General features: G+C 38.4%; 2 protein-coding genes across 2 annotated transcripts; both read right to left on the minus strand.

Moving 5' to 3' along the window:
• Positions 1-153: 153 nt before the first annotated feature.
• yars1 (tyrosyl-tRNA synthetase 1) lies at positions 154-8,915 on the minus strand. Its single transcript, XM_016270829.1, has 14 exons — positions 8,845-8,915; positions 8,459-8,529; positions 7,078-7,224; positions 6,813-6,988; positions 6,482-6,611; positions 5,657-5,737; positions 3,858-3,950; positions 3,528-3,663; positions 2,855-2,940; positions 2,138-2,273; positions 1,886-1,986; positions 1,404-1,597; positions 1,155-1,296; positions 154-1,059 (listed from the first exon to the last, which is right to left on the minus strand). Exons 2-14 carry the CDS (start codon positions 8,513-8,515, stop codon positions 949-951), a joined length of 1,590 nt encoding a protein of 529 aa, XP_016126315.1. The 5' UTR covers positions 8,516-8,529; positions 8,845-8,915; the 3' UTR covers positions 154-948.
• Positions 8,916-9,509: 594 nt separating this feature from the next.
• On the minus strand, positions 9,510-23,132 carry LOC107584275 (sodium-dependent lysophosphatidylcholine symporter 1-B). The gene is made up of 14 exons (XM_016270830.1): positions 22,843-23,132; positions 20,685-20,808; positions 19,663-19,787; positions 15,915-16,038; positions 15,737-15,815; positions 15,486-15,655; positions 15,310-15,400; positions 13,673-13,791; positions 13,415-13,498; positions 12,407-12,490; positions 12,162-12,274; positions 11,932-12,075; positions 11,472-11,648; positions 9,510-11,277 (listed from the first exon to the last, which is right to left on the minus strand). The coding sequence occupies exons 1-14, from the start codon at positions 22,926-22,928 to the stop codon at positions 11,226-11,228; spliced, it is 1,572 nt and encodes a 523-aa protein (XP_016126316.1). The 5' UTR covers positions 22,929-23,132; the 3' UTR covers positions 9,510-11,225.
• Between the last annotated feature and the right edge of the window lie 1,032 nt (positions 23,133-24,164).

The raw sequence follows: 24,164 nt of genomic DNA on the forward strand, positions 1-24,164 counted from the left end.
CTTCCATGCTTTTCAACATTACTGACAGCCATACATTCGTAACATCATATATAAGCCCCCCATACCACTATGTTTTGTTTCCGAAGGATGATATCTGGAAAATCTACTTTTTTTTTTTAATATTGTACAACACAATGCATAAGTGAATTCTATTTTCCATAATCTTTAATCAATCATTAAATTGTATTGCTCATATGGTGGTGTTTCAAAATAGGCTCCCAAACATTTATCAGGTTCATATATTTAAATATCTCTTCAGCAGATCAAACTCTAAAAGTACCTTCAAAGGCATTTCCATTATCATTCCACCAAAATATATAGCAAAAAGTTATGAATCGTTGTTGTTTATTTCAATGAATTTGGTTAACATCAGATGAGTTCTGAATGTTTTATTACATGAAATTCCTTATGTTTCTCTGTGAAGTAAGCTAACTAATGCTAAAATATGTATCCACAACAGTTTATTGAGTATATAGACTGTCCATGTCTGAACCGTTTCCACTGATGATTAAATAGTTTGAACATTGTCAGACTGGAGACTGATCATTGTAAGCAATGATCTAGTTCCAGACATGGCACAACAGGAGGACCTGAGTTTAAGGATAACAGATGAACTCCTGCAAGAGTCTTCATTTGTTATTCAAACAAATGAGCATGACATTATTTACTGCAGTACTTTGTGTAAAACATCCTGGACGGCAATACATGCAATGTAAAGCTCTTTGCTGCAGTAATCATGTGCTATTAGAGAATTCAGAGGTTGATATGGCTGAATGGGACAGTTGAAATTAAATAATGGCATTATAAGCCATTTGCTTCTCCATTAGAGTCAGTTAACAGTTTTGGATGGCTATGATGAGCAATACCTGACACTGTGTACTTGTCACGGGGATACTGGGCTGTCATTCAAACTAGCTTTGAGGATTTTGAGAGAAATGGTGAAGACAACTAGCTAATATTTCCACCCTTCAGTGTTTTACAGGTGATCTGTCCTAGTTTGGTCATCAGATTTTGCTCTTTCCATTGTGCAACACACTCGCCTGAGATCTTCAGATCCACCTGAAGAGATCAGACAAATAAACATACAACCAAGAATAAGACACAGTGATACTTTAATATGAATCTTTAAGTACAAAGACATAGAACTCACAAACCTGCAACTTTTCAAACACCTTTTTCTTTGGTTTCAATTCATCATCTGGTTTGCCTGATTCATATCCTTCTACATAAACACGGTCTCCTGGTGCTGATCCTTCTGGTGGATCCAAAGGCTCCACTTTCCTGGGCTCTCCCTCACTGAAGACCATCACATTTAGAAAAATCAAAAATCGAGATGATTTTTACTATAAGAACTTAGCCGATTGAATGAAATGGTTGAATTAGGGTGCATCAGTCCTACTAACATTGAAGCGCAGATCAGCATGGCTTGAGATTCAATCCCCCTCATCTTCTGGGGCTTTAGGTTGCATAACAACACAACAAGACGATCCTGAAGCTGCTCCTGTGAGAGGTAGGCCACCAGTCCACTCACTACAGTCCGTGGCTGTTCCTCACCCACATCAATCTTCTCTAAATACAGCGAGTCTGCATCTGGATGCTAACAGGTCAAAAAAACAAGGTTATTTAAACACTCTTTTACTATAAAAAAAACTCATAAAATTATAGCTGGCTTTCTCTACCTTTTCTACACTGATGACTTTAGCTCCTGTGAGAGGTAGGCCACCAGTCCACTCACTACAGTCCGTGGCTGTTCCTCACCCACATCAATCTTCTCTAAATACAGCGAGTCTGCATCTGGATGCTAACAGGTCAAAAAAAAACAAGGTTATTTAAACACTCTTTTACTATAAAAAAAACTCATAAAATTATAGCTGGCTTTCTCTACCTTTTCTACACTGATGACTTTGCCAACTCTGATGTCCAATCTAGATGGGATGACCTCCTCTTCATCTACAGTTTGTTTAGGGTTTCCCTTTGCTCCTCCTTCTGTGAAGCAATGACAATTTCAACATATGTGTAAATGGATGTGGAAGTTCTTCCTTGTCCTAAAACTTAATCTAGAACTTGAAGAAACACTGTTAAATGGGTTCACAAGTGTCAGTGATTATGTTTTTAGATATTGTGTATTTCCACTCACTGTTTTTGGAGGGCTCTGGGTAAGCTGATGCTGTCAGTTTCTTCAACTCTGGTGTCTCAAACTTCTTCCTGATTGGGTCCAACAGTTTGTTAAGAGCCAACTCTACTGAAGCCTTCAGGTCACCAGGATGGATTTGCTGCAGGTAAGCAATGCAGGAGCTCAAAATAGGATGCTCAACTCGATTTATGCAAACATGTGTTTTTCATACATTATAGAGATAGTTCACCCAAAAATGAATATTCTGTCATTAATTAATCACCCTCATGTCATTCCAAAGCCGAAAGACCTTCGTTCATCTTCGGAACACAAATTAAGATATTTTTGATGAAATCAGAGAGCTTTCTGACCCTGCATGGACTGCAAGGGAACTACCACAATCAAGGCCCAGAAAGGTAGTAAGGACATCGATAAAATATTCCATGTGATATCAGTGGTTCAACCGTAATTTTATGAAGCATAATATTACGGTTCAACCACTGATGTCACATGGACTATTTTAACAATGTCCTTACTATCTTTCTGGGCCTTGAACATGTCAGTTGTGTTGCTGTCTATGCAGGGTCAGAAAGTCAGAAAGAATTTGTGTTCTGAAGATGAACAAAGGTCTTATGGGTTTGGAACGACATGGGGGTGAGTAATTAATGACGGATTTGAAAATAATGAATTAATTTTTGGGTGAACTACCCCGTCAAGTAAATATAAGTATTGTTTAGATACCTCTGCAGCAAAGTCCATATCTACTTCCTCATAGTCTGTGTAGACTTTGTCACCTCCCCACTTTGGATCTCTTTTAATTATAAACTCTAAAAAGCAGAACACATCATTAAGCACTTAACTAGATGTTTTTCCAAAATTATTATTTTTTGCCTGAACTCACCAGAGTGCAGAGGGAAAAGCACATGTTTGACAAAGGACAGAACTCCATTATTCTCCACATTTCCAGGCTCACAGAAGGCTCTCTTTAACTTCTTCTTCACCTCTTGGTTCTTATCCAGCAGGTCAATCTTGGATTCCTGTAGCAGATATGAAAGTTTGGGAATGATGAATCTTAGTGTATCAACCCGACACCTGGAATACAACAGCATACGCCATTATCCCATCCTGCAGAATCAATACGATTCTTTAAATACATGAATTGAAGAATGTGATTGTAAATCTTTATCTTACAGCATTCTTGAAATCTTTGAAGGTGTAAATGGTAACATACCTCCTCAGAGGAGCTCATTTTGCCCCCCGTCAGTCCAGGCACCATTGGGTTCATCATGTGGATACGTTTGGTGTACCCAAGAGAGGGCAGATACTGCAAATTATAAACTCTAAAAAGCAGAACACATCATTAAGCACTTAACTAGATGTTTTTCCAAAATTATTATTTTTTGCCTGAACTCACCAGAGTGCAGAGGGAAAAGCACATGTTTGACAAAGGACAGAACTCCATTATTCTCCACATTTCCAGGCTCACAGAAGGCTCTCTTTAACTTCTTCTTCACCTCTTGGTTCTTATCCAGCAGGTCAATCTTGGATTCCTGTAGCAGATATGAAAGTTTGGGAATGATGAATCTTAGTGTATCAACCCGACACCTGGAATACAACAGCATACGCCATTATCCCATCCTGCAGAATCAATACGATTCTTTAAATACATGAATTGAAGAATGTGATTGTAAATCTTTATCTTACAGCATTCTTGAAATCTTTGAAGGTGTAAATGGTAACGTACCTCCTCAGAGGAGCTCATTTTGCCCCCCGTCAGTCCAGGCACCATTGGGTTCATCATGTGGATACGTTTGGTGTACCCAAGAGAGGGCAGATACTGCAAAAAAAAAAAAAGAGAAAACAACAGTTCTAAAACACAAAATATATCCAGCAAACATACCCATATATTTATTGGGATCAGGACAGAGTAACATCAAATCAGTATGACATCATGACAGAAAGCTTGATTCACACATTATTGCATCTGATGCTTCACAGAAACATTTAAGACTTTATATTTTTTGCTTTAGTGTACAAGTAGGAAATACCAACTTTACATTTTTAAAAGTTTTTCTACAAATATTATAATCGAGTTAGGTTTGTTTGTATTTCCTACAGGCAAGCTAAAGCAAAAACTGCAAAAGAAGAAAAAACATTAAATCCAAAACTTTTGAGAAGCATCTATTGTGAATCTAAGCATCAAGACTTTTACACAGTACTGTATAGGTGAGCATTAAGTTTAAAAACATCTAAAGGGGTCATATGATGTTGCCTCAGAGAACATTATTTTGTGTATTTGGTGTAATAAAATGTTTTTATGCGGTTTAAGGTTCAAAAACACATTATTTTCCTCATACTGTACATTATTGTTGCTCCTCTATGCCCCACCTTTCTGAAACGCGTCGATTTTTACAAAGCTCATCGGTCTGAAAATCGAGGTGTGCTCTGATTGGCCAGCAGTCCAGTGCGTTGTGATTGGCAAAATGCCTCAAACGTGTGACAGAAATGTTACGCCCCTACCATACTGTGATGCCGTGTCCCGGCTGGAGCGACGAGACAAAAACATTAAAGCCCATTATAATCGAGGCATTTGTTGCATCCAGTGGGGACATAACTACGGATTATAATGACTTATACAGTCTTTTTACGCGTTGCATCGCATCGCGTAAACATAAAACCATGTGCTACTCTACACTGCTCAAAACTCGCGTTTGAATCATCAGTGGCAAATTCTTTAAATATAAAAACCTACTTACAGTCTGTTAGTCAGAACAGCCGGCATTGTAGACTACTCTACCAGGAAACAGTCCTCCATAACATGTGCTGCACACATCTGAATATTTGGGTTGAAGGGTCCTTGAACAGTGTTGTAAATACAACTTAACCACTGATTTGTAGTCGTGTCCTGTTTTGGAATACCAAACAAAGTAGTTTCGCTTTCACAACGAAACACACAGCTTCACACACAACAGGCTAGAGTGAGCGGAGGCCGGCGGGCTTGAGAACAGCGCGGCCGGCGGATTCGACGAAGGAGCGTCCGGAGGGCTTGCGGCAACCACATGTGGCTGTACTCCGCTTCGTCCATGGTGAAAGCCGATCCGGCGATCCACAGAGCGAAGTTGACGTATTTTCTCAGCGACCAGCACGGATCAGCTCCAGACATGACGAAGCAGATATCGTCCTCTTTTGGAAGGCCAAACAAAGTAGTTTTGCTTTCACAACGAAACACACAGCAACAACAATACTACAGCGAGAATAAAAGTTATGCCTTCTTTCTTTGCGTGAACATTTGGGCGGCGTTATGCAAATCTTCCCACATAGTGAGGTAGATATGTGGGGGCGTGTTAGAACGAGCCGTTTTAGGTAGGCGTGGCTGACTCTTAACTTTTATAAAGAATATCTCTTTGGATTTGAGACTTTAGTCTTTGCAACTTTACAGATCTTCTTTATGCACCAAGAGCTTGTAACACTCCAAAGAGAAAGGAAAAATTTAAATCGCATCCTATGACCCCTTTATGGAATAAGAAATAGGTATAAATGTACCTTCTCTGCTAATGTGAAGATCTTCCTTTGGTCCACACCACCGAACTGAGCATCTACTTTTAAGTATTCCTCATCCAGTGCCTGATAGAAATGAAAAACAATGTCACAGTGTCTGGAATAAGCAGTAAATTAGAAAATAGAACAAAACGCCAAAAAAAAGAAAATCATCCAATCCAGAAATGTAGGTTTAAATAAATGAATAAAGTACTCAGTACTGACAACCATACACTGCTGTTTAAAAGTTTAGAGTCAGTAGGACTTTTTTTTTTGTTTAATGCTCACAATGGCTGCATTTATTTAAAAATATTATTATATTACAGTTAAACCAGTAATATAGTGAAATATTACTACAATTTAAAATAACTTTTCTATTTTAAAATGATTGTTCAGAAATCATTCTAATATGCTGATTTGCTGCTCAAGTAACATTTCTTATTATAATGTTGAAATCAGTTTCATATTTTGTGGAAGAAAAATCAATTTAAAAGAACAAAAAAGTGTCACAAAAAATCTTTTTTCGAATAATATAATTGTCTTTCCTGTTACGTTTGATCAATTCAATGCACCTTTGCTGAATGAAAGTATTTATTACTTTTAAAAAAGTAATAATAAAATACTGATTCCAAACTTGTGAACAGTAGTGTAGAAATACATAAGCAGCATAATTTGAATGGGTTGTATATTTGCATTTGCACCAATATGAAAAAATAAGCAGGTTTTTAAAACTGACTCCATGTTCACATTATTATTGAAAACAAATACTTACAGACCCTTCTAGAAGACTACAAAGATTAGGAAAATGTTAGCAAAAAATGGTCTTCATACCTGTAGTCCAGGATACAGCAGGCCACTCAGAAGAGGATGCTCAACCTGTTTGACCACCTCAGCACCTGCTTTCTTGGCATCATGTTCAGTGACCATGGATGACAGTCGGTAAACATCCAGAGTGTACTCTCTATAATAAATCAACCACACAAAGCATTTGCCTCCTTCTTAAAGAAATAACCACAAACATCATCTTTGTATTCATGGTAAGAACAACATGTTTGACAACACAACAAAACATATCTCTTCCCTAAAAACCATTTGGTCAATTATCATCCTATGTAACTGTTTGAAATTATAGCTACAGTATTTAAATAAAAGGGACGGTTACCTGCTGAGCTGATAGTCTGTGCCTTTAACAAATTTGAGTTTGTCGAGGGGAACTCCAATGCTCTCCAACATGGCCTTAATGATCTGCTCATAATACTGCACTCTGAGCTCCAGGAGCTCCCAGGGAGCTTTCATGTTGTCCAGATAGGCATGGAGATCAGCAAAGAGGATGGTCACCTACAGAACAGAAACATCAATAGTTATACACACCTGACAAATTGTCCATGCAAGTAACTCGGAACAAATACAGAACACCAGAGACAAACCTCACAGCCCGCCTTCAGGAAGTCAGCTATCTTTGACATGGGGACAAAGTAGGCCACATGGGGTTTGCCCGTGGTTGCTGTTCCCCAGTAGACCTTCAGTTCCCTCTCCTTCAGGATCTCCTTCAACCTCTCCTCACCAAGAACCTCCTGAGAAAATAAGTGGCAGAAACAGTCTTTTGAAATTGACAGAACAGACACCTCACTAACGGTGCATGTAAAAAAAAAAAACGAAATAATGAATATCTTCAAAACAACAACAGACATGCTTCAAATGTTAAATATGTTTTTGAGCTGTTACAAGGAATTTGGGAATCTCTTAAAGGGATAGTGCACCCAAAAATGAAAATGTGATGTTTATCTGCTTACCCCCAGGGCATCCAAGATGTAGGTGACTGTTTCTTCAGTAGAACACAAACGAAGATTTTTAACTCAAACCGTTGCAGTCTATCAGTCTAATAATGGCAGTCAATGGGCTCCACGACTTTGAGAGTAAAAAGAACATACACAGACAAAACCAAATTAAACCTTGCGGCTCGTGACGATACATTGAGGTCTTAAGACACGAAACGATCGGTCTGTGCAAGAAACTGCACAGTATTTATATCCTTTTTTACCTCTGATCCACCGCAATGTCCAACTGTCCTGAGCGCGTTCACAACATCCGGCGCGTGACGTCAAATACATACCGTTGGGCAAAAAATTCCACATTGTCTGATGATATCTCAAAATCATCTTCCATTGTGATGACCTGTACTTCTAAATATATTTAGATCATCGCAGTGCCAGTGAACACGTACGCAATCTCTCTGCACTGTGTAAATAATGAGTGAAGTATACGCGCGACAGATTGCTTCCGCACATGCGTCTACTATCATAGATATGTATAGATGCCCTATTCGACCGCTCCAGATACGTTTACGTGTCTGCCATTTTGGAACATATCGCAGCCCATCGAAACAGTCACTAATGAGGCATCTACTTATAACGTCACGGGCCGGCTGTCGAGAACGCGCACAGGAAAGTTGGACATTGCGGTGGATCAGAGGTAAAAAATGATATAAATACTGTTCAGTTTCTTGCACAGACCGATCGTTTTGTGTCTTAAGACCTCAATGTATCGTCACGAGCCGCAGGGTTTAATTTGGTTTTGTCTGTGTATGTTTTTTTTTTACTCTCAAAGTCGCGGAGCCCATTGACTGCCATTATATGACTGACAGACTGCAACGAGTCGAACGAAGTTCGAGTTAAAAATCTTCGTTTGTGTTCTACTGAAGAAACAAAGTCACCTACATCTTGGATGCTCTGGGGGTAAGCAGATAAACATCACATTTTAGTTTTTGGGTGAACTATCGCTTTAACATCTTTCCCTGCAGTTTCTCACCTGAAGGTTTCTGGTGATGAGCTGGAACTTCTCATCAGGACTCCGCTGCTCTCCCATGATGTCTGCCGCTTCTGTGCGAATGGAGTAATCACAGGCTTATATGACAAATAACGAGCATAAACTCAATTTGTGGTTCTGGTAGAAGCCATATGTCAAAACTGTTATTTTTAGGAACAGTTATTCAGCCCCGAGTTAAAATGACGCCTGCTATGAATGAACCTCTGAGGATGAGCTGTCTTATGTAACGTTATGCATTTCCCAGAGAGATAGAAACACCTCAAAGCAGGACATAGGTCGGTATAAATGTAATACTATCCTTATAAAATGTCAGCGATAATCGATGACACAAGCTCAGATATTTAATACAAATGCACATTAAATCTCACCGGTGGTATCTGAGAAGCGTGTGTGCCGGTGACAGGCTCTTTCTGTTGGAAGATTTCATCACGGATTTCATCATAAAAGCCCCTCAGCTATATCTATGAATGAAAGTTAGTTTTATCAATTTATGTACACGAGTTTACAAAAATATTTGGATATATCGGTGAAATATATTAGACATATATAACTAAATGTGTATTATTAAGCTATTTTAAAATATTTTGCTTTGTAACGATAGTGTTGCATCAGCTCAGAACAATAGATTGTCCAGCTATTCAACAGCAGGAAGAGTAATCGAGCGCGTGAAGATGCGACCCATTGAGCTGCTGCCTGTCTCCTCCAGGAGGCGCTCCTACACTGACCCTGTTGAGACTGCGAGATTTTTCTGTCCTTCTCTCCTTTTTGAATTAAAATGGACTAACACTTTGAAAACCGCGTTTTGAAACCGATATCGATAATATTTCATAATGAAATAATATGACACTGAAGAAAAGCCACAGTGAAATGGAATTTGGATTTCTTCAAAATAAAAAAATAAAGTATGCCAGCTCTCTCTCTGTACAGACCTTTTTTTTTTAGTCTATGGGACAGACAGATAGGAAAAATGTTTTTAGATTTTATTATATAAGAGGCTGAGGTGGTAGAAGGGGAAAAAAGCAAATGATGATCCTTGAATATTAATTAGTATTTATTAAACATTTTTGTAACATCGTTTCTTTTAAATAACTACACACTTACCACAATTGCATCCAGAAATATCACGTCTATGTACAAACATCAGCACATCTGTTATATACAATAACTGTAATGTTTGATGTCAGAATACAGAAATCTTAACAGATCACCACAAACCGGTGTTAATGAAAATGAAAAAAGTCACAGATGCATCAATACAAAATTGACACGTGTTAGGAAACCGTATGAACTCCAAACATGCACTGATGAGATTTCAATGCGCATCATATGTATAAAATAAGACATTTACACAAATATTATTTACAAGCCATTCCATTTTCCCTAAATAGAAAATAAAAAATATGACTTAATATTTTCAGATGGTCTATGTACATTTATCACAGCACTTACAGATGGTAGAGAAACATTTGGCATTCAGATCTTTGACACACAGAAGTTACAGGCAGAGAACTATACGATAATAAAAGCACTTTTGAGACAACTACTGTATACGGACACTGACACGAAACAAACAGACCAGAAATCAGATTAATTTAACACCTAAACAAACAGCAGTCACCTATAAACACACCGATTGGCTTTTCCATAGGAATTAATGGCATAGGCTATTAGACATAATTCAGCAATGACAGCTCGAATTGCCCTTATTTCATGCAAATGAGACCCTTAAACAAGACAAATTAAGGAAGATGGGAGAAACAGACATAAATCAAATCAACACATGATCTAAAACAAAAGTAATAACTACTTAACCTTGTTCACCTCACAAAATAAGCAATTGATCGTACATTTTAACCCCACATAGTCTAATGGCATCCTGCTAGTCTTCAGTTGTCAGCAGCACTTTGATCCACACTTCAGTGAACCCATCCAGAACTTAATCGAATAAGATCCTCTGATCTGAAGCATATCATCTGAAGGTGTTGAGGGACCAAATTTGTAAGTTTATCCCTCAGCGCATCCCTCTAAACAAGCTCTGTTTGTTTGCCCCAAGAGAGCAGAAGCAGATGAAAAGGAACACAATAGAAGGAGTATGTGAAGGAAAGTAATACAAGAAATAAACAATAACCTTCTGTGCACAATACTGAAGTTTGATGTAATCAAACCCCACTCAGGTCTCAATGTTTCAAGTTTGCTTATCCAGTTAGATTCACAAAAGCATTTATAAATATTAAATTACATACAAATATTACTCCGTTGTGTACAGTTTCACAGATATTCCTCCCAGAATGTACCTTTCAATCACGATTGAAATGCATTTTTGGTTGTAGCACCTAAAAACCTTTTTTTAAATGTTTCAAGTTTCTTCTTACGGTAGACATGTCCCACCTCAGATCATTTTTTAGTGCAGTCTAGATGTGTGCTTATCAAAAGTTGGCTTTTTTTGGACACTGCTTTGAGATCCTATGCCAGTGAGCAGCACAAATACTTGCAACACACAAAAGCCTTGTGCAACTCAGGGAAATGTTTCTAGCGTCCATAAGCACTTGCAACTGGAAATGGCAAGGCACTTTGAACTTGAGCTGGCAAAGGTTACGTTTCAACTTGATTTGCGGTCGTGTAGGGGTGATATGGGTGGAAGTTTTCAGCCACAAGGCAGCATGGTTGGTTCAAAGCATCCACTCAGTTTGTTTTGGCTCTGTTGGTCCGACGCGATTGGCACGATGTTCTGTCTAGTGTTCTGGTGCTATTAAACCACATTGAGCTCAGTGGAGTCTGTTTCTGAGTCGATTTCATTTTCTCTGAAAAAAGAAAAGAAAAAAAAAACAGGACACAGTAAGGACACAGGCAAAATAATTTAAAGAATGCCATTTAATCAGCTTTAGAGGTTTAAAAGTACCATGTTAACTTATAGATTTCGAGAATGTTGAGCAGGATTAACGTCTTTAAAGCAAAACATGTGACTGAAAGACTTCAAATCAATAGGTGGCTTTACCGTTGTTCATTAAGTATTTTGCGGTTGCCTTGTCTCTTTTCCTCGTTGATTGGATACGAGATGAATATTAGCAGCCCGATAATGATAAAGACTATTGGAGCAGCAGACACCAGGATCTTCAATGTTAAATCGACTTCAGCGGGTTGCGTGCAACCTCTCGTCACATAGCCGGCAAAACTGTTTGAAAGAGAAGAAACGAGAGATTAATCTGTTATTCATGTTCATCCAGATAAATCCATCCTCATGACTGATCACTGAATCTCACAGTAAAACACGATCCTATATGGTCATGTCTCCAAACTCAAAAGCCCATAAAACTGACGCTAATCGCATTAAATCTGAATGTCAGGAGGCCAGACTGATTCTCATACAGTAAAACAAAAAGCCGGGCTTAGTGGATCATGAACACTATAATCCAATTTAAAAGCCAGTATTTCATGTACAAGGCTGTGAAACTTACTCAAGACTAAGAGTTGAGACCCCCAAGGAAACTCCAGATGCAAACTTGGTGAAGAACACATAGAAGGAGTAGAAGATGGCTTCATGGCCCTGAGATTCAGGATTTTGGACTTTAAAATCATCCACGGCATCAGGAAGCATGGACCTGAGCATATAGGAAAGCACACTCCATGAATAAAGTGCACCAAATCTGTAAGTGCACATGCATTTGTACAATTCTCAGGTACTTACCATGGCAGGAGGAAGGCCGCTGCAACGCTGACTCCAGCGGCAAAGGACACGACGTACGTCACAATAAGATTGCTGGGCACAAAGACGACGGAGACCAGGAAAGGCACCACAGACTGCATAGAGAATATAAACCATCAGTAACAGGAACCAAAGCATCAATTACAGTAGATGACAGACCAGAAGCAGCCACTGTTGGTCAGTTAGTGTAATTCAATGAAGGTTTATGTGCCGCTGCCAGTACTTACTGTAGTCCCAATATACACAGCGGTCTTCTTGCCAAATTTAGTGAGGAACCATTGCCAAAATGGGATGGCAAGTGTGGCGGAGAGCTGAAATAGAGAAAATTTAAATAGAACTAGCTCAAAGACAACTACTGTTGAAAATGGATGAAAAAAAGTTTTAGTTTTTGTGTATATGTTGGTCACACCACATGATGATGATTTGGAAGACAAACATTTTTCAAATATTAAACATTTTGATGATCTATGCCGACAGAGATATCAGTTTGTAATACAGTAAAAGCAATGCACTGCAAGATGGTTTTCGTGACTGATAATGTGTGTGAACAAGGCATTAGCTAAGATTAGGTTTCTGGCAATGAATTTATCTATCTACGTGTTCACACAGGTTCCCAGCAGTAAGAATGCTACCTAACACACCTTTCTGACAACAATACTGGAATGTTTTGTCATATCTAGGACAATGCCTCAAAACGTTCCATTCATGCATTCAGCTCTCTGAACGAAGGTTATTGTAGTCTGAAAAAAAAGTCAGCAGACCGGGTTTTACATGACTACAATAATACTCTCTTATTGAACATGAATTCTTAAAGGAATCTGGGGTTTGAACACTCTGATCTCAAGGACAAAAACAAATGAACAAGACATTCTTGTTCTTTGAAACTAGATGAACGTCCTTTTTCTTCCTTAAACAATAATCTAGTTGTCAATACTCTGGATATTGACAACTTTTCTGCGATACTGGAGCATTTTATGAGTAGTGAGCGAGTTGTGGGTTGATTAAGGCGTAATACATTACTGGAAACACTAGTCTATTCAGATGGTCAGCAAAAATGGAACTTGTATTATGCAAATGTGTTATGTAATGGACCCAATAAGTGCTTTCCTTTTGTACATTTGTCTGTCAAAATGTCACTGTCAATCACTCCATAATGACACCTCACCTATCTTTACAGACCATACAGAGTCTTTAGCATTCAAAAAGCCCACAAAAGACAGATTTAGTTTGCTCACCATAATGACGAGAAGGATGTTTTGGAAGTCATTTCTGAAGCCAAGGGTGTAGCTACAGAACAGTGCAAAGTTTCCCTCCAGAAACTGCAAGAAATGTTTATAGAAATAATAAGCTGCACAGTAAAGACACATTAGCAAAACTTAACAAATACAGCGATCGCCAAAGGCAACATGGCGATCACAGCTTAAACAACCCAAACGGCTGGTGGTGACCACGGCTCAACATGAAATGAATGTATCATTTGCACAAGAACTCACCATAAAAGCCAGAGAGGTGAAGAGGAAGCCCATGACCAGCTTGGCATACGGGCCGTGACCCATCACCATACGAATGCCCTGGAAGAACGACATGGGCTCAGTCCTAACCCTGCAGGTCTCTGTCAAAACGAAGAGAGGCAAGATGAGATGATGGAAACAAATGGCAATTAATGGTGCAACATCAAATGCAAAGAATAACAGAGCAGTGGGGAAGAGACTAGGCTTTTTCCCCACCAATTCTCAGGTGTTAGCTTACTGAAGAATCATAATAAAGGAAATTGGTGCACACAACCGTTTACATTTTGATTAGCTGCCAAAATGAGTCATTGCATTGCATGATAAGGGATCCGCCACAAAATATGTTGTTTAATTGCTCGTATGCTTTCATTTCTAAGTGTTGAGCATGATAAAACCAAAAATGAGGTGTGATGATGAGCCAAGACTGTGCTTGATTTTCCTTAGAAAAGTCTACTGAGGTCTGCATGTTAAGGCTCAATATTTTAGTTTAAACTAAACTACTCTAGAGAACACCAATAATAACCTTCCTTTACCATGCGCCTCATTTAGACAGCCCTATTTGTGCTGTGAAAGCTAATCACCCCGCTAAGCATATTCACTGGCATTTCCTACTGACTCATAGAAACCCGAGCAGTGTGGAAAAACCCGGGTACATCTGCAAGCAACTTCATGGGATTCAATGTTTACATACATTTCTCACTGAAACAGAAAGTATGGGCGAGACATACCGAATGGATCATTTCCCTGTTTTAAGACAGCCAATTGGCTTTAGTTAAATCACAGTTAAAAACTATGATTTGCTGTTTACAAGTCAGTTTCAGTAGTAGGGACATTTTACAGAGGATTGGACAAAAATCTTTGTTATGCAGCACGAGTCATCAAAGTTTTGGTACATTTCCAGCATTTATACTTGTAAATTTTACCAGCATATTAGAAGATGAACCTTTTCTAGATATACACATTTAAAATTTCTACAAGACCTCATAGCTATCAGCATAAAAGCATAAAATGAAGTCTTAAATTATGATAGCATAAAGTCTTTAAAAAAGAAGCTATACTACCATTCAAAAGTTTGGAGTCAGTAAGAGTTGTTTTTAAAGAAATACAATACTTTTATTCTGCCAGGATGCATTAAATTGATCAAAAGTCACAGTAAAGACATTTACGATGTTACAAAATATTTCTATTTCAAATAAAGACTGTTCTTTTGAACTTTCAATTCAATTCAAAGAAACTTTGAAAAAGGGTATTATATACAAAATATTAGGCAGCACAACTGTTTTTTCTATGCCAAATCAGCATATTAGAATGATTTCTGAAGGATCATGTGACACTGAAGACTGGAGTAGTGATGGTAAAAATTTAGCTTTGCATCGCAGGAATAGATTACAATGTAAAATATATTCAAATACAGTTATTTTAAATTGTAATATTTCACAAAATTATAATTTTTACTTTATTTTTGGCAAAATAAATGCAGCGAGTGGATAATAGACTTCTTTTAAGAACATTAAAAACAAATCTTACGCCGACCCCAAATTTTTAAACAGTAGTGCAAGTTTAATTACATAAAGTTTCATTTGTAATAAATGTAACTTTGCGGTAGTAGTAGCACTTACCTTTTTGTTCTTTCACACCAAGGAACAAGACCATGGCACAGACGACATAAATTGAGCAGATGACACCAGATGCGATCATGTAAGCATTTCTCTGTGGGAACCACATGATACCAGGCATTTAATACCAATACAGCAAGAATTTTAATTTAGTCAACCTTAAAAGAAAACATCCTTACCAGATGCTTCAGTGAAACATTAGGCTCAGTGATGTTGACCTCCGGAGCCCCCTGCAGATCTGTAGAGTTCAGGTCCTTGCCAGTGCTGATACAAGGAGCGTTAGCCATTCCCACAATCTGACCTTGAACAGCAGTGCCAATGAGCGTGCCCAAAACCTCAACAGTCATTCCTGAGATAAGAGATTAGCGGTTAGCTGTGAATTTGAAAACGATGGATGGATGTATCTAGCTGGAGATGCTTTGAAACTCACGGTAGGCTGTGGCTGAATCCCTCTCCTTCTGCTCAGTGCTGATAAACATAGTAAGTGCAGAATACGGTACATGGAAGCACTGTTTTTTGAAGAAAAAGACAATGCCAAAAGGTCAAGAAGGAAATTATGAGGAACTTTACAGGCTACAACTTACGGTCATATAAAGATGGTTACTCACCGTCTGTAATGTTTGGAAGGAGCAGTAGAAGATCAGGTACCAAACAACCTTGCCTTGGTCAACAGATGGCACGTACCAAATGAGGAAATAACATAGCACGGCCAATGGCGTAGACAGTACAATCCTGCAAGGAAAAGATATATAAGATTAGAAGAAATGTACAAAAGGTAAAAAAATGAAGTATAACTAGATTGGTATTCTGCTTCCCCATGATAAACAGGTTTGGGATCAGGTACATGTAGATGAAGTTTACTAGTGTCATTGAACCTTGTCAAGCACTGTGTCATTTCTGTCCCCCATGACTATGAGCGATGAAAGAATTGATTGGATAACTTCCTGTCTTTGTTCAGTGACCCATGTGGCCAACATGATGCTGAAGTGGAAATACATTGTCTAATACTGGTTAATTTGTCGCATCTGTACAAGGAAATACCATTTCAGGTGCATTACACGTCTTAGAACTGAATGGTACCACATTTTGTTTTCCTGGTAGCGACTTAACATGTCGAGTAGTAAAACCCAGCATTATTTAAAAAAAAAAAAAGGTGAGCCTCACTTAGCGGTTTTTCTAGAGCAGACCTTAACAGAATCGGACCCCAGAGAATTCCACCGATTTACGCAGAATGTGAATGTTTGTATTCAGTGAGTACATCCCACGCCCCTCTCCACCCCCTTTCTGTTTGTTTATTAAATATTTTGGCTAATTCCATAATGCTTTCAGCTACCAATAAGACTGCAGTACTCAAAGGTGTAGCACTACCCATATAAGTCATTAAAGCTATTCCCCAGAAAGCGTTGGCAGTTTTCGCATGAACCTGTCTGTGTTACATTTCTAATTTAAAAAGGTACTGCAGTGATGTTATTCAAGAGAATTTAATGCAAAAATGTGTTCAGAACGATGTAAGAGTCCAAAAATATTCATTTCAAATAAGGTCAGATTTTTTCACTGAGCTTTAGTATACTATTATCATCACATATTTTGTGCAAAAACAAAAAAAATTTAGCCTCTCTATAAAAACAAAATATAGTTAAATGATCAATTACAATAAACAAACTGAATATTATTATTTTTAAAAAGTTCACCCTGACATTATTTAGATTAGATATTGGACTTTGCTTGCACTGAACAAAGTAATATTTGTCTATACAAACTTAATAGGACATAAAGGTAGGAATGGGTTTGCTGGATTGAGGGTTATTAAAGTGCATTAGAAATTATTCACAAGAATATCTTCTGAACTAAAAGCAACAAAACTCAAAACCTTTTACAGCCGTTTTGACCTATATACTACAGTATAATTCTATTATACAATATCACCAATCTATTAAAACATTTGTTATGAAATTAGATTGCATATATTCGATTTCTCAATAGTTTCTTGAATCTGAATTAAAATGTGTATTCAGAAAGCAAGAAAAAGCCTTAACTGAACAAATATTCAAGTGCACACATATAGCAAAAAAAATGTGGCTAGTTCAAAACAGTAACAATCTCACTCTACCAGCAAGGCTGGCATTTGAACTAAAGTAACCCCAGTATGCTGCCTTTAGATTTGAAGCTGTGTTGGTCTGCCTCCCTCTCACTCTGATTGGACGACAGAGGTGGTGTGTTATGGGTGGGACCACTCAAGAGTTGCCGCATTTTGCATATAACTCCCAACCCCCAAGGCATGCAGCACGAAAAAAAGGAATGTCTTCCTTCTGAGCTCGGCAGCACAAGACAAATGTCCTGTTATTCATGCCATTTGCGGAATTACACCTCAGATAATTCAATCTACACAACGTCGCTTATAGACAGAAAATATCCCATGGATTACGGAAGATCAGAGATGCTCTTAGCCGTTCTGACTCTAAATGTTTTTTTAGGTTTATGGTGACTTGAAAATCATTTACGGTTTATGAGATCCTATCACATGTTCAAATATTGACATTTTCTTTACAGTTCCCCAGCTCATGTCATTTAATATACCATTGCAAGTGTGACTAACCTTTGCAATAAATTCCGTTTCAGGATTATGATAGCTTAACTCACATGCTTGTGACTATTAATAATGCATGTGATCAAGCATTGAGAAAATTAAATTATACAGGCTTGTGGTCCATATGACTCTCCACAGGGATAGTTAGGGGAGAAAAAAGTCCTTCTCTCCCACATATACCCAGAACTAAACCTGTCTCATGTACTCCCAAGTGACATCACAGCACAAGTCTAGCATCACTAGGGATCTTGTAATCACACCACCCTGAGAGGATACAACCCATCTTGCTCAGATCCAGTGTCACTGAAATGAGCTCAATAGGGCAGAACTTTCTCACCAGCTTCCTACCAGATTCCTTCACATGCCCTGAGTCCAGTTAAAAAGCAGACGCACATTCCTCACCCCATCCCCCCATTACTTCCTCGGAGTGGTTTTCCAATTATTCATACAATGAGTGACCTCCTACTTCTGATGACTTGAACACTCTTCAAACTGACCATCATTTGGAAAATAAGACTGAGAAAGTGGAATCGTGTACAGTGCTTTTGATGTTAGCCTGATCGCCTATTTTTCCAAGGTTGAGAACACCAGTTAAGAAATGATAAACTGGTTATTTGCTTCATTTGATGCTGCAAACCCAGATTTCTCACAGTCTAACCCAATAAGGCTTTCACCAAACCCAAAAGCCTTCATTGTGTAGAGAACCACACAAGCGTTCTCTAAAGAAGACACCTCCATCGTCGCAGGCATCACTGTCACTACAGATAAGGCTTGTGCAAGTGCAGGGTTAAGGGTCACTAGTTTCAAAGTTTCAATTTTTCATGTGTTTTGTGTTGTGGGAAAGAGCTGTTCGTCTATTAAAAGACGTGCTGAAAAATAATTGGAAAAATATTGGTCGCCAGCCTCGTGAGGTCAAATTAAATACAGTATTAGCAATTTCGATTTTCTATGAGGTTTGCACTTTTCGCAACCAAATTACCAACATTCAGGGCATATGGTCTAAATACAGTGAATTTGTTTTTGCTAGAAGTAATGTTTAACTACACCAAAATGAGTAAGAAGCTAAATTTTAACCTAAATTATGCCGTCACTTGGTAGCTAGTTTTGGACCAAATGTTGGTTTCTTAAGCATATTTGCCTCCATATATTCTGCAATACAAGTTAAGAAAGGGAACCATTTAACTTGCTTATAATTTGTTGCTCAATGGAAAGCATTTCTTGTTGTCAGGACACTGATAAAGTGGTTTAGTCATGCATGTGATGTAGAATCAAATCAGATTGGCCGGCTGAAAATGCAAATTGGCCGAAGGCAAAGCTACTGTGGTGTATCCAGCCCCCCACCCATCACACCCCTCAACCCCCCATGAGAGCTCAGGGGACTTCATTTAGCCCACAAGCCTACTCTGACTTAGAAACATCACCAGATACACTTGGCTCTCTCACTTAAAGACTACCTCCTGACATTTCACAACAACAGAGAAATGGGTCAGAAGACAAAGCAAGTGACGGAGCAGAGAGATTCATTTGGGACGTATTTTAAATGCAACAGAGGAGGCCTCTGAGTTAGTGGAGGGTTGAATTGTGAAACTAATTTTCCTAAGAAGGGCAGACAGTTACTACAGGCAACATGCTCCTTAAACAAGACAATTCTGAGTCTTGTTTAATGTTTAATGTGAAAGATTGCTCTGAACATCAAGGTATGAATGCACAAAGACCTAGACGATAAACCCTTGGAGAAATCCAATGCAACGGGGTGAAGAAAGACTTACCAGGGCATCATTCGTCCAAATCTGGTCCAGGGACTCCGGCTGACTAGAAAGCCCACCGTAGGGTCTGTGATGGCATCCCATGCTCGACCCACAAACAAGATGATGGAGGCATAAAATGGGTCCAACTGTCAAGAAAAGAGAAAGACCAGCATGTCGTCATCATCACACATTACTGGTTGAGAGTTTTCCAAGAACTTTTATTCAGCATCAGAATGGACTTAATGATAACTCAAACTAACTGATGAAATACTAACATGAAAAAGTAAAGAAAGACTTTTTAAACAGGAAAAAGTTCTGTTAAATATTACATTTTTACATTGGTGATAAGGAAGAGATATGTACCACTGCATATCAGTTGCATATATGACTTCTCATGATAAATCTACAAATATTTATAACCGTTTCGAGGGCTAGGCAGCATGAAAACTACAACAACTTCTTACAGCGATCAAGAGGAGCACATGAGGCCTGCCCAATGAGCTTGAGATACATGAGATCATAAACCACACAATATTACTCAGCTGAAACCGTTTTACTTCTAGTACAACACACTTGTAAAACTGCTGGAGGATTGTGTATTGTAGGAATAACTGTTAATTAAACACATTTGCTGAACTAACACTGGGAAACTGTCTTCTGTAGTCAGTGGTTACATGATAAGCACTGAAGGCTATTAGAGCAATCCTATTCAGACTCTTTAATATGGTCAATCAGCCTGCCAAGACTACAGTAGCTCCCCCAAAAGTTAATGGCATGAAAGGCCTTTGCAAAACTATTCATTTTCCAGTACAATTCCCCTTTGTAACTGTACTTGTCGCCTCTGACTATGTGAACAGGAGAGTAAAGAAACCCACTGCCCTCTGAGGATCGCAATCAGATTCTACATTCTACAAGTCATTCTGATCTTCTGTTATGAAGCCCTTTCCACGAATTCATCAAAATTCATCAACTATGATGAATCAGTTGATTGATCCATATGATTAAGATGTTATTAGTAAAAACAATCACACGGTTTCACTCACCAAAGCAACGTCCAGCAGGTAGATCTGAAGGAAGAAGCCGATTGCACATCCTGTTATCTGATATGGTGCTCCCCCAATGGCATAACACAACTTGCTGCATACCGACAACCGGCCCCTTGATTCACGATATTTAAAAAAAAAAAAAAAAAAAAGAGGAAGAAACAGGGTATGTTTTGAGACGTTCATAAAAAGACACTGCAAATAATTACGAATACAGTACAGATGCTATATTCATTAAGGTCATATGAGTTCACACACAGTGTCTCAGTTGGGATTCAAACTAACATAATTGTAGCACACGGTGGCCAGACACACTTGTAATTTGGCTTAAGTTGTTGAATAGCTAGGATTTTCACTCTTAGAAAAGCGCTGGTTTTAATTATGTTAACACTATGCATTTCTGCTTGACTTGCTGTTTGGTTCTAATCCAAACATAACCTAATTTCCCATACAGCTGGGTAGTATATTTGGTCAGGGAGCCCTCAAGCAAGAAATCCCACTGAACACAATCAGAGGAGACAGGCAGCGTTCTTCTGTGATGAACATCAGTACATCAACTCACGGCTGATCAGCACATTTCAAGAGGCTCAGGGAGAGTCATGGGTTTAAAATACGAGCTTGACACTCCTGTTCTCATTTATCAAGAGTGGGTGTGATTTTCAGTCAGTTTGGTGATTTCTTATACATTAGTCAAGTGTCTGTCACATGCATCCTCCTAAAATAAACCATTGAAGTTGCAATGTGAAGACATTAAGTAACTACCTTTGGCTTTATTGCACATGGTGTTCTCTCAATGCCACCTGCTCATGTTAAAGGACACTTGGACAACCTTAACACTCCAACGTCATGTAACGAAGAGACTGGATTACAGTCCTATGGAAGTGTCCAACTGACACCAATTCAGCGCAACATTGCTATTATAGCAGAAATAGAGAACAATTCTTTGCCAGCTGCTTCACTAAGGACTGTTAATAGAGGATTTGTTGGCATGTAGTGTGAGCGAGTCTTTTATTAATTCTGGACTACATTCTGCCTTCGCTTGTGATGCCAGTACACATGGGGGTAAATATGGTTGCTATAAAGTCAACCATAAGTAGAGAAACACACATGCAATGGTTTTGTAATGATGCCACTAAACAGTGAAATACTGCTGTCGAACAGGACACTTCTACAAGACAACCGATCATTTCTAGCAATTGTGATGGTATCCTCTAATGTCAGGTTTCCCTTCATCTTTGCAACGGTCAGGATAAACTAAAAAGACTCCAGCCAGTCTCCATTTAAATGATGGTGTTTTAGCCATTTCCATCTATCAGAGCTGAAACTTTTGGGATGCAGAATCTATGACTCATTTAGCTTATCTGCATCAGCAATAAATGCATATCACGTTTTACAGCAATAAAGCCCTATCACATAATGTCAACCTCATAAATCAAATGACTGTTTAAATTTAGGGTTGCATGGATTATCCATTCTGATGATGTGGCATGTGGAATCTAGACTTGGATCAATTAATTAGGACTTTGTGTTATACACCCAAATATTACGCATCTAAAATTGCTGGGTGATTGGTAGAATAATTGCCATAAATAAACTTTAAGTAAGGATTAATTGTTAGCAGACCATGCCATTGTTGAAAATCAATGCAAACTCTTAAGTAGTAAAGTGAATAGAGGAAATGTGCATTCATTTTTTAATAATTTACAAAGCATTGGGACGTTTAAGTAGTTTATGCACTTACTGAACCGAGACAGAGCTTTCCATATTTGTATTTATATTGTTGTCATATTTATATGTTTGGCCTTTTTCTGGTTATTTTGCTGTAATAGGGTAAGTCTTGAAATCCGTACAACAACAACAAAAAATCTGTCAGGAAATTAAAATTAAATAATTTAACTGAAATATGTTGTACTCGTTTAGTCAGTTTCACTATATTTAACGATTATTTGAGATACTGGGGAAATTACAAATGTTTCTCTTTCAACTGATAACCTCACGAATTCCCTCATTGCATTTAAAATACTTTCGTTCAATTCAGTGATCTCTGAAGGACAAAAGATGTAAGCACATTTTAAGCTGTAGCTAATCATGGGAAACACGGACGCTGCTAATAAACTTATCACTGAATGAAAGCATAACTTATTTTCAGTTCCTTACCTTTGCTGCCAGTTTGATTCCATCTGGGCTGGGTTTTTGAAGGAGACTGGTATTGGAGTACTGCTCTGCGCCCTCTCCTCTAGCCATCTCGTTCTTGAAGATTTACGTTTAAAGTCGTTTACACTTTACCTATGAATCCAGTTATTGAATGATATGAAACAAAAAAGGAAAAAAATAAACCCGTTCGATTAAAAACAACAACAACGACGTGTCTGTTCGCCTAAGCCGTTTTCTTCGGGATCAACCTGTGTTTCTACCGGTGCCCGCATCAGCCGGCTGTAGTAGTAATTGAAGACTTGGATGCTCCGCCCCTTTCGAGGAGTCATTCATCTAATACAAACCCCTCCTTCTTCAACCTCGTATGATTTTCACGCGCTGTCAGGGGCGGGGCGGGGACAAACACGCCGTAACACGCTGACGCATGACCGGGTGCACTGATTCTAATCAAAATCAAATAGCCTTCTGCATCATTATGTTTAATGTGTATTAAAATTATGCTCTCTTCCGACAAAAGAAAAGGCTGTGCAATGTGCTTTCCATTCAACAATACACTATAAGAAATAGCTGTGTTTGGGTCGACTGTCTACTAGTGGCATGCAGCATATATACCATGCTAGGTGGAGACTGTAGCTGTTTCTCAATACCAAGCACGCAAAGTTCGGACTTCGCAAGTTGGACTCGGGAGTGCGAGCTCCTGGGGACGGGGGGACACAAGTCCGGTAATTCTGCAAATGGAACAGCAGCGTACTTGAATTATAACTTGTTCAAGTTATATCAAATTCAATAAACTTGCCTTGAGCTTGATAACGTCAGTCAGCTCGCCTTGGCTACTCTGGCAATTTCTACATGTGTGTATACAATACGACGAAATATGATATCAAACATCACTGCCTCTTTCGTTTTCATTTAAACATATTAATAGCCACAAAAATGTAGTTCAGGGAACGTACATGCGTTACAGTGAAACGAAATATTATACCAAACAGCATTGCCTCTTTTCTGTTTCATTTAAAATATTAATAGGCTCACAAAAAATGTGGTTCATGCAACAGATCCACGCATTACAATAAAACGAAATGATATCAAGCACCACTGCCTTGCCGTTTTCTTCCAAATATAAAACACAACTCGTTTCGTTTTCATTTTAAAAATATAAAACATTAATATGTGGTTTAGGTAATATGTGCACATATACTGATTATCTTCACTGTATAGCCTATAATAAAAAAAGGAATATGACAAGCACAACTCTGCCTTTTTGGTTAAATGTCAGTTTTAATGAACAAAATAGCCATTATGAAAGAATAAGTATAAAGTATAAGA

Source organism: Sinocyclocheilus grahami, unplaced genomic scaffold (assembly GCF_001515645.1).
Source record: "Sinocyclocheilus grahami isolate Dianchi unplaced genomic scaffold, SAMN03320097.WGS_v1.1 scaffold58.1, whole genome shotgun sequence".
In the NCBI taxonomy this organism is placed as follows: domain Eukaryota; kingdom Metazoa; phylum Chordata; class Actinopteri; order Cypriniformes; family Cyprinidae; genus Sinocyclocheilus; species Sinocyclocheilus grahami.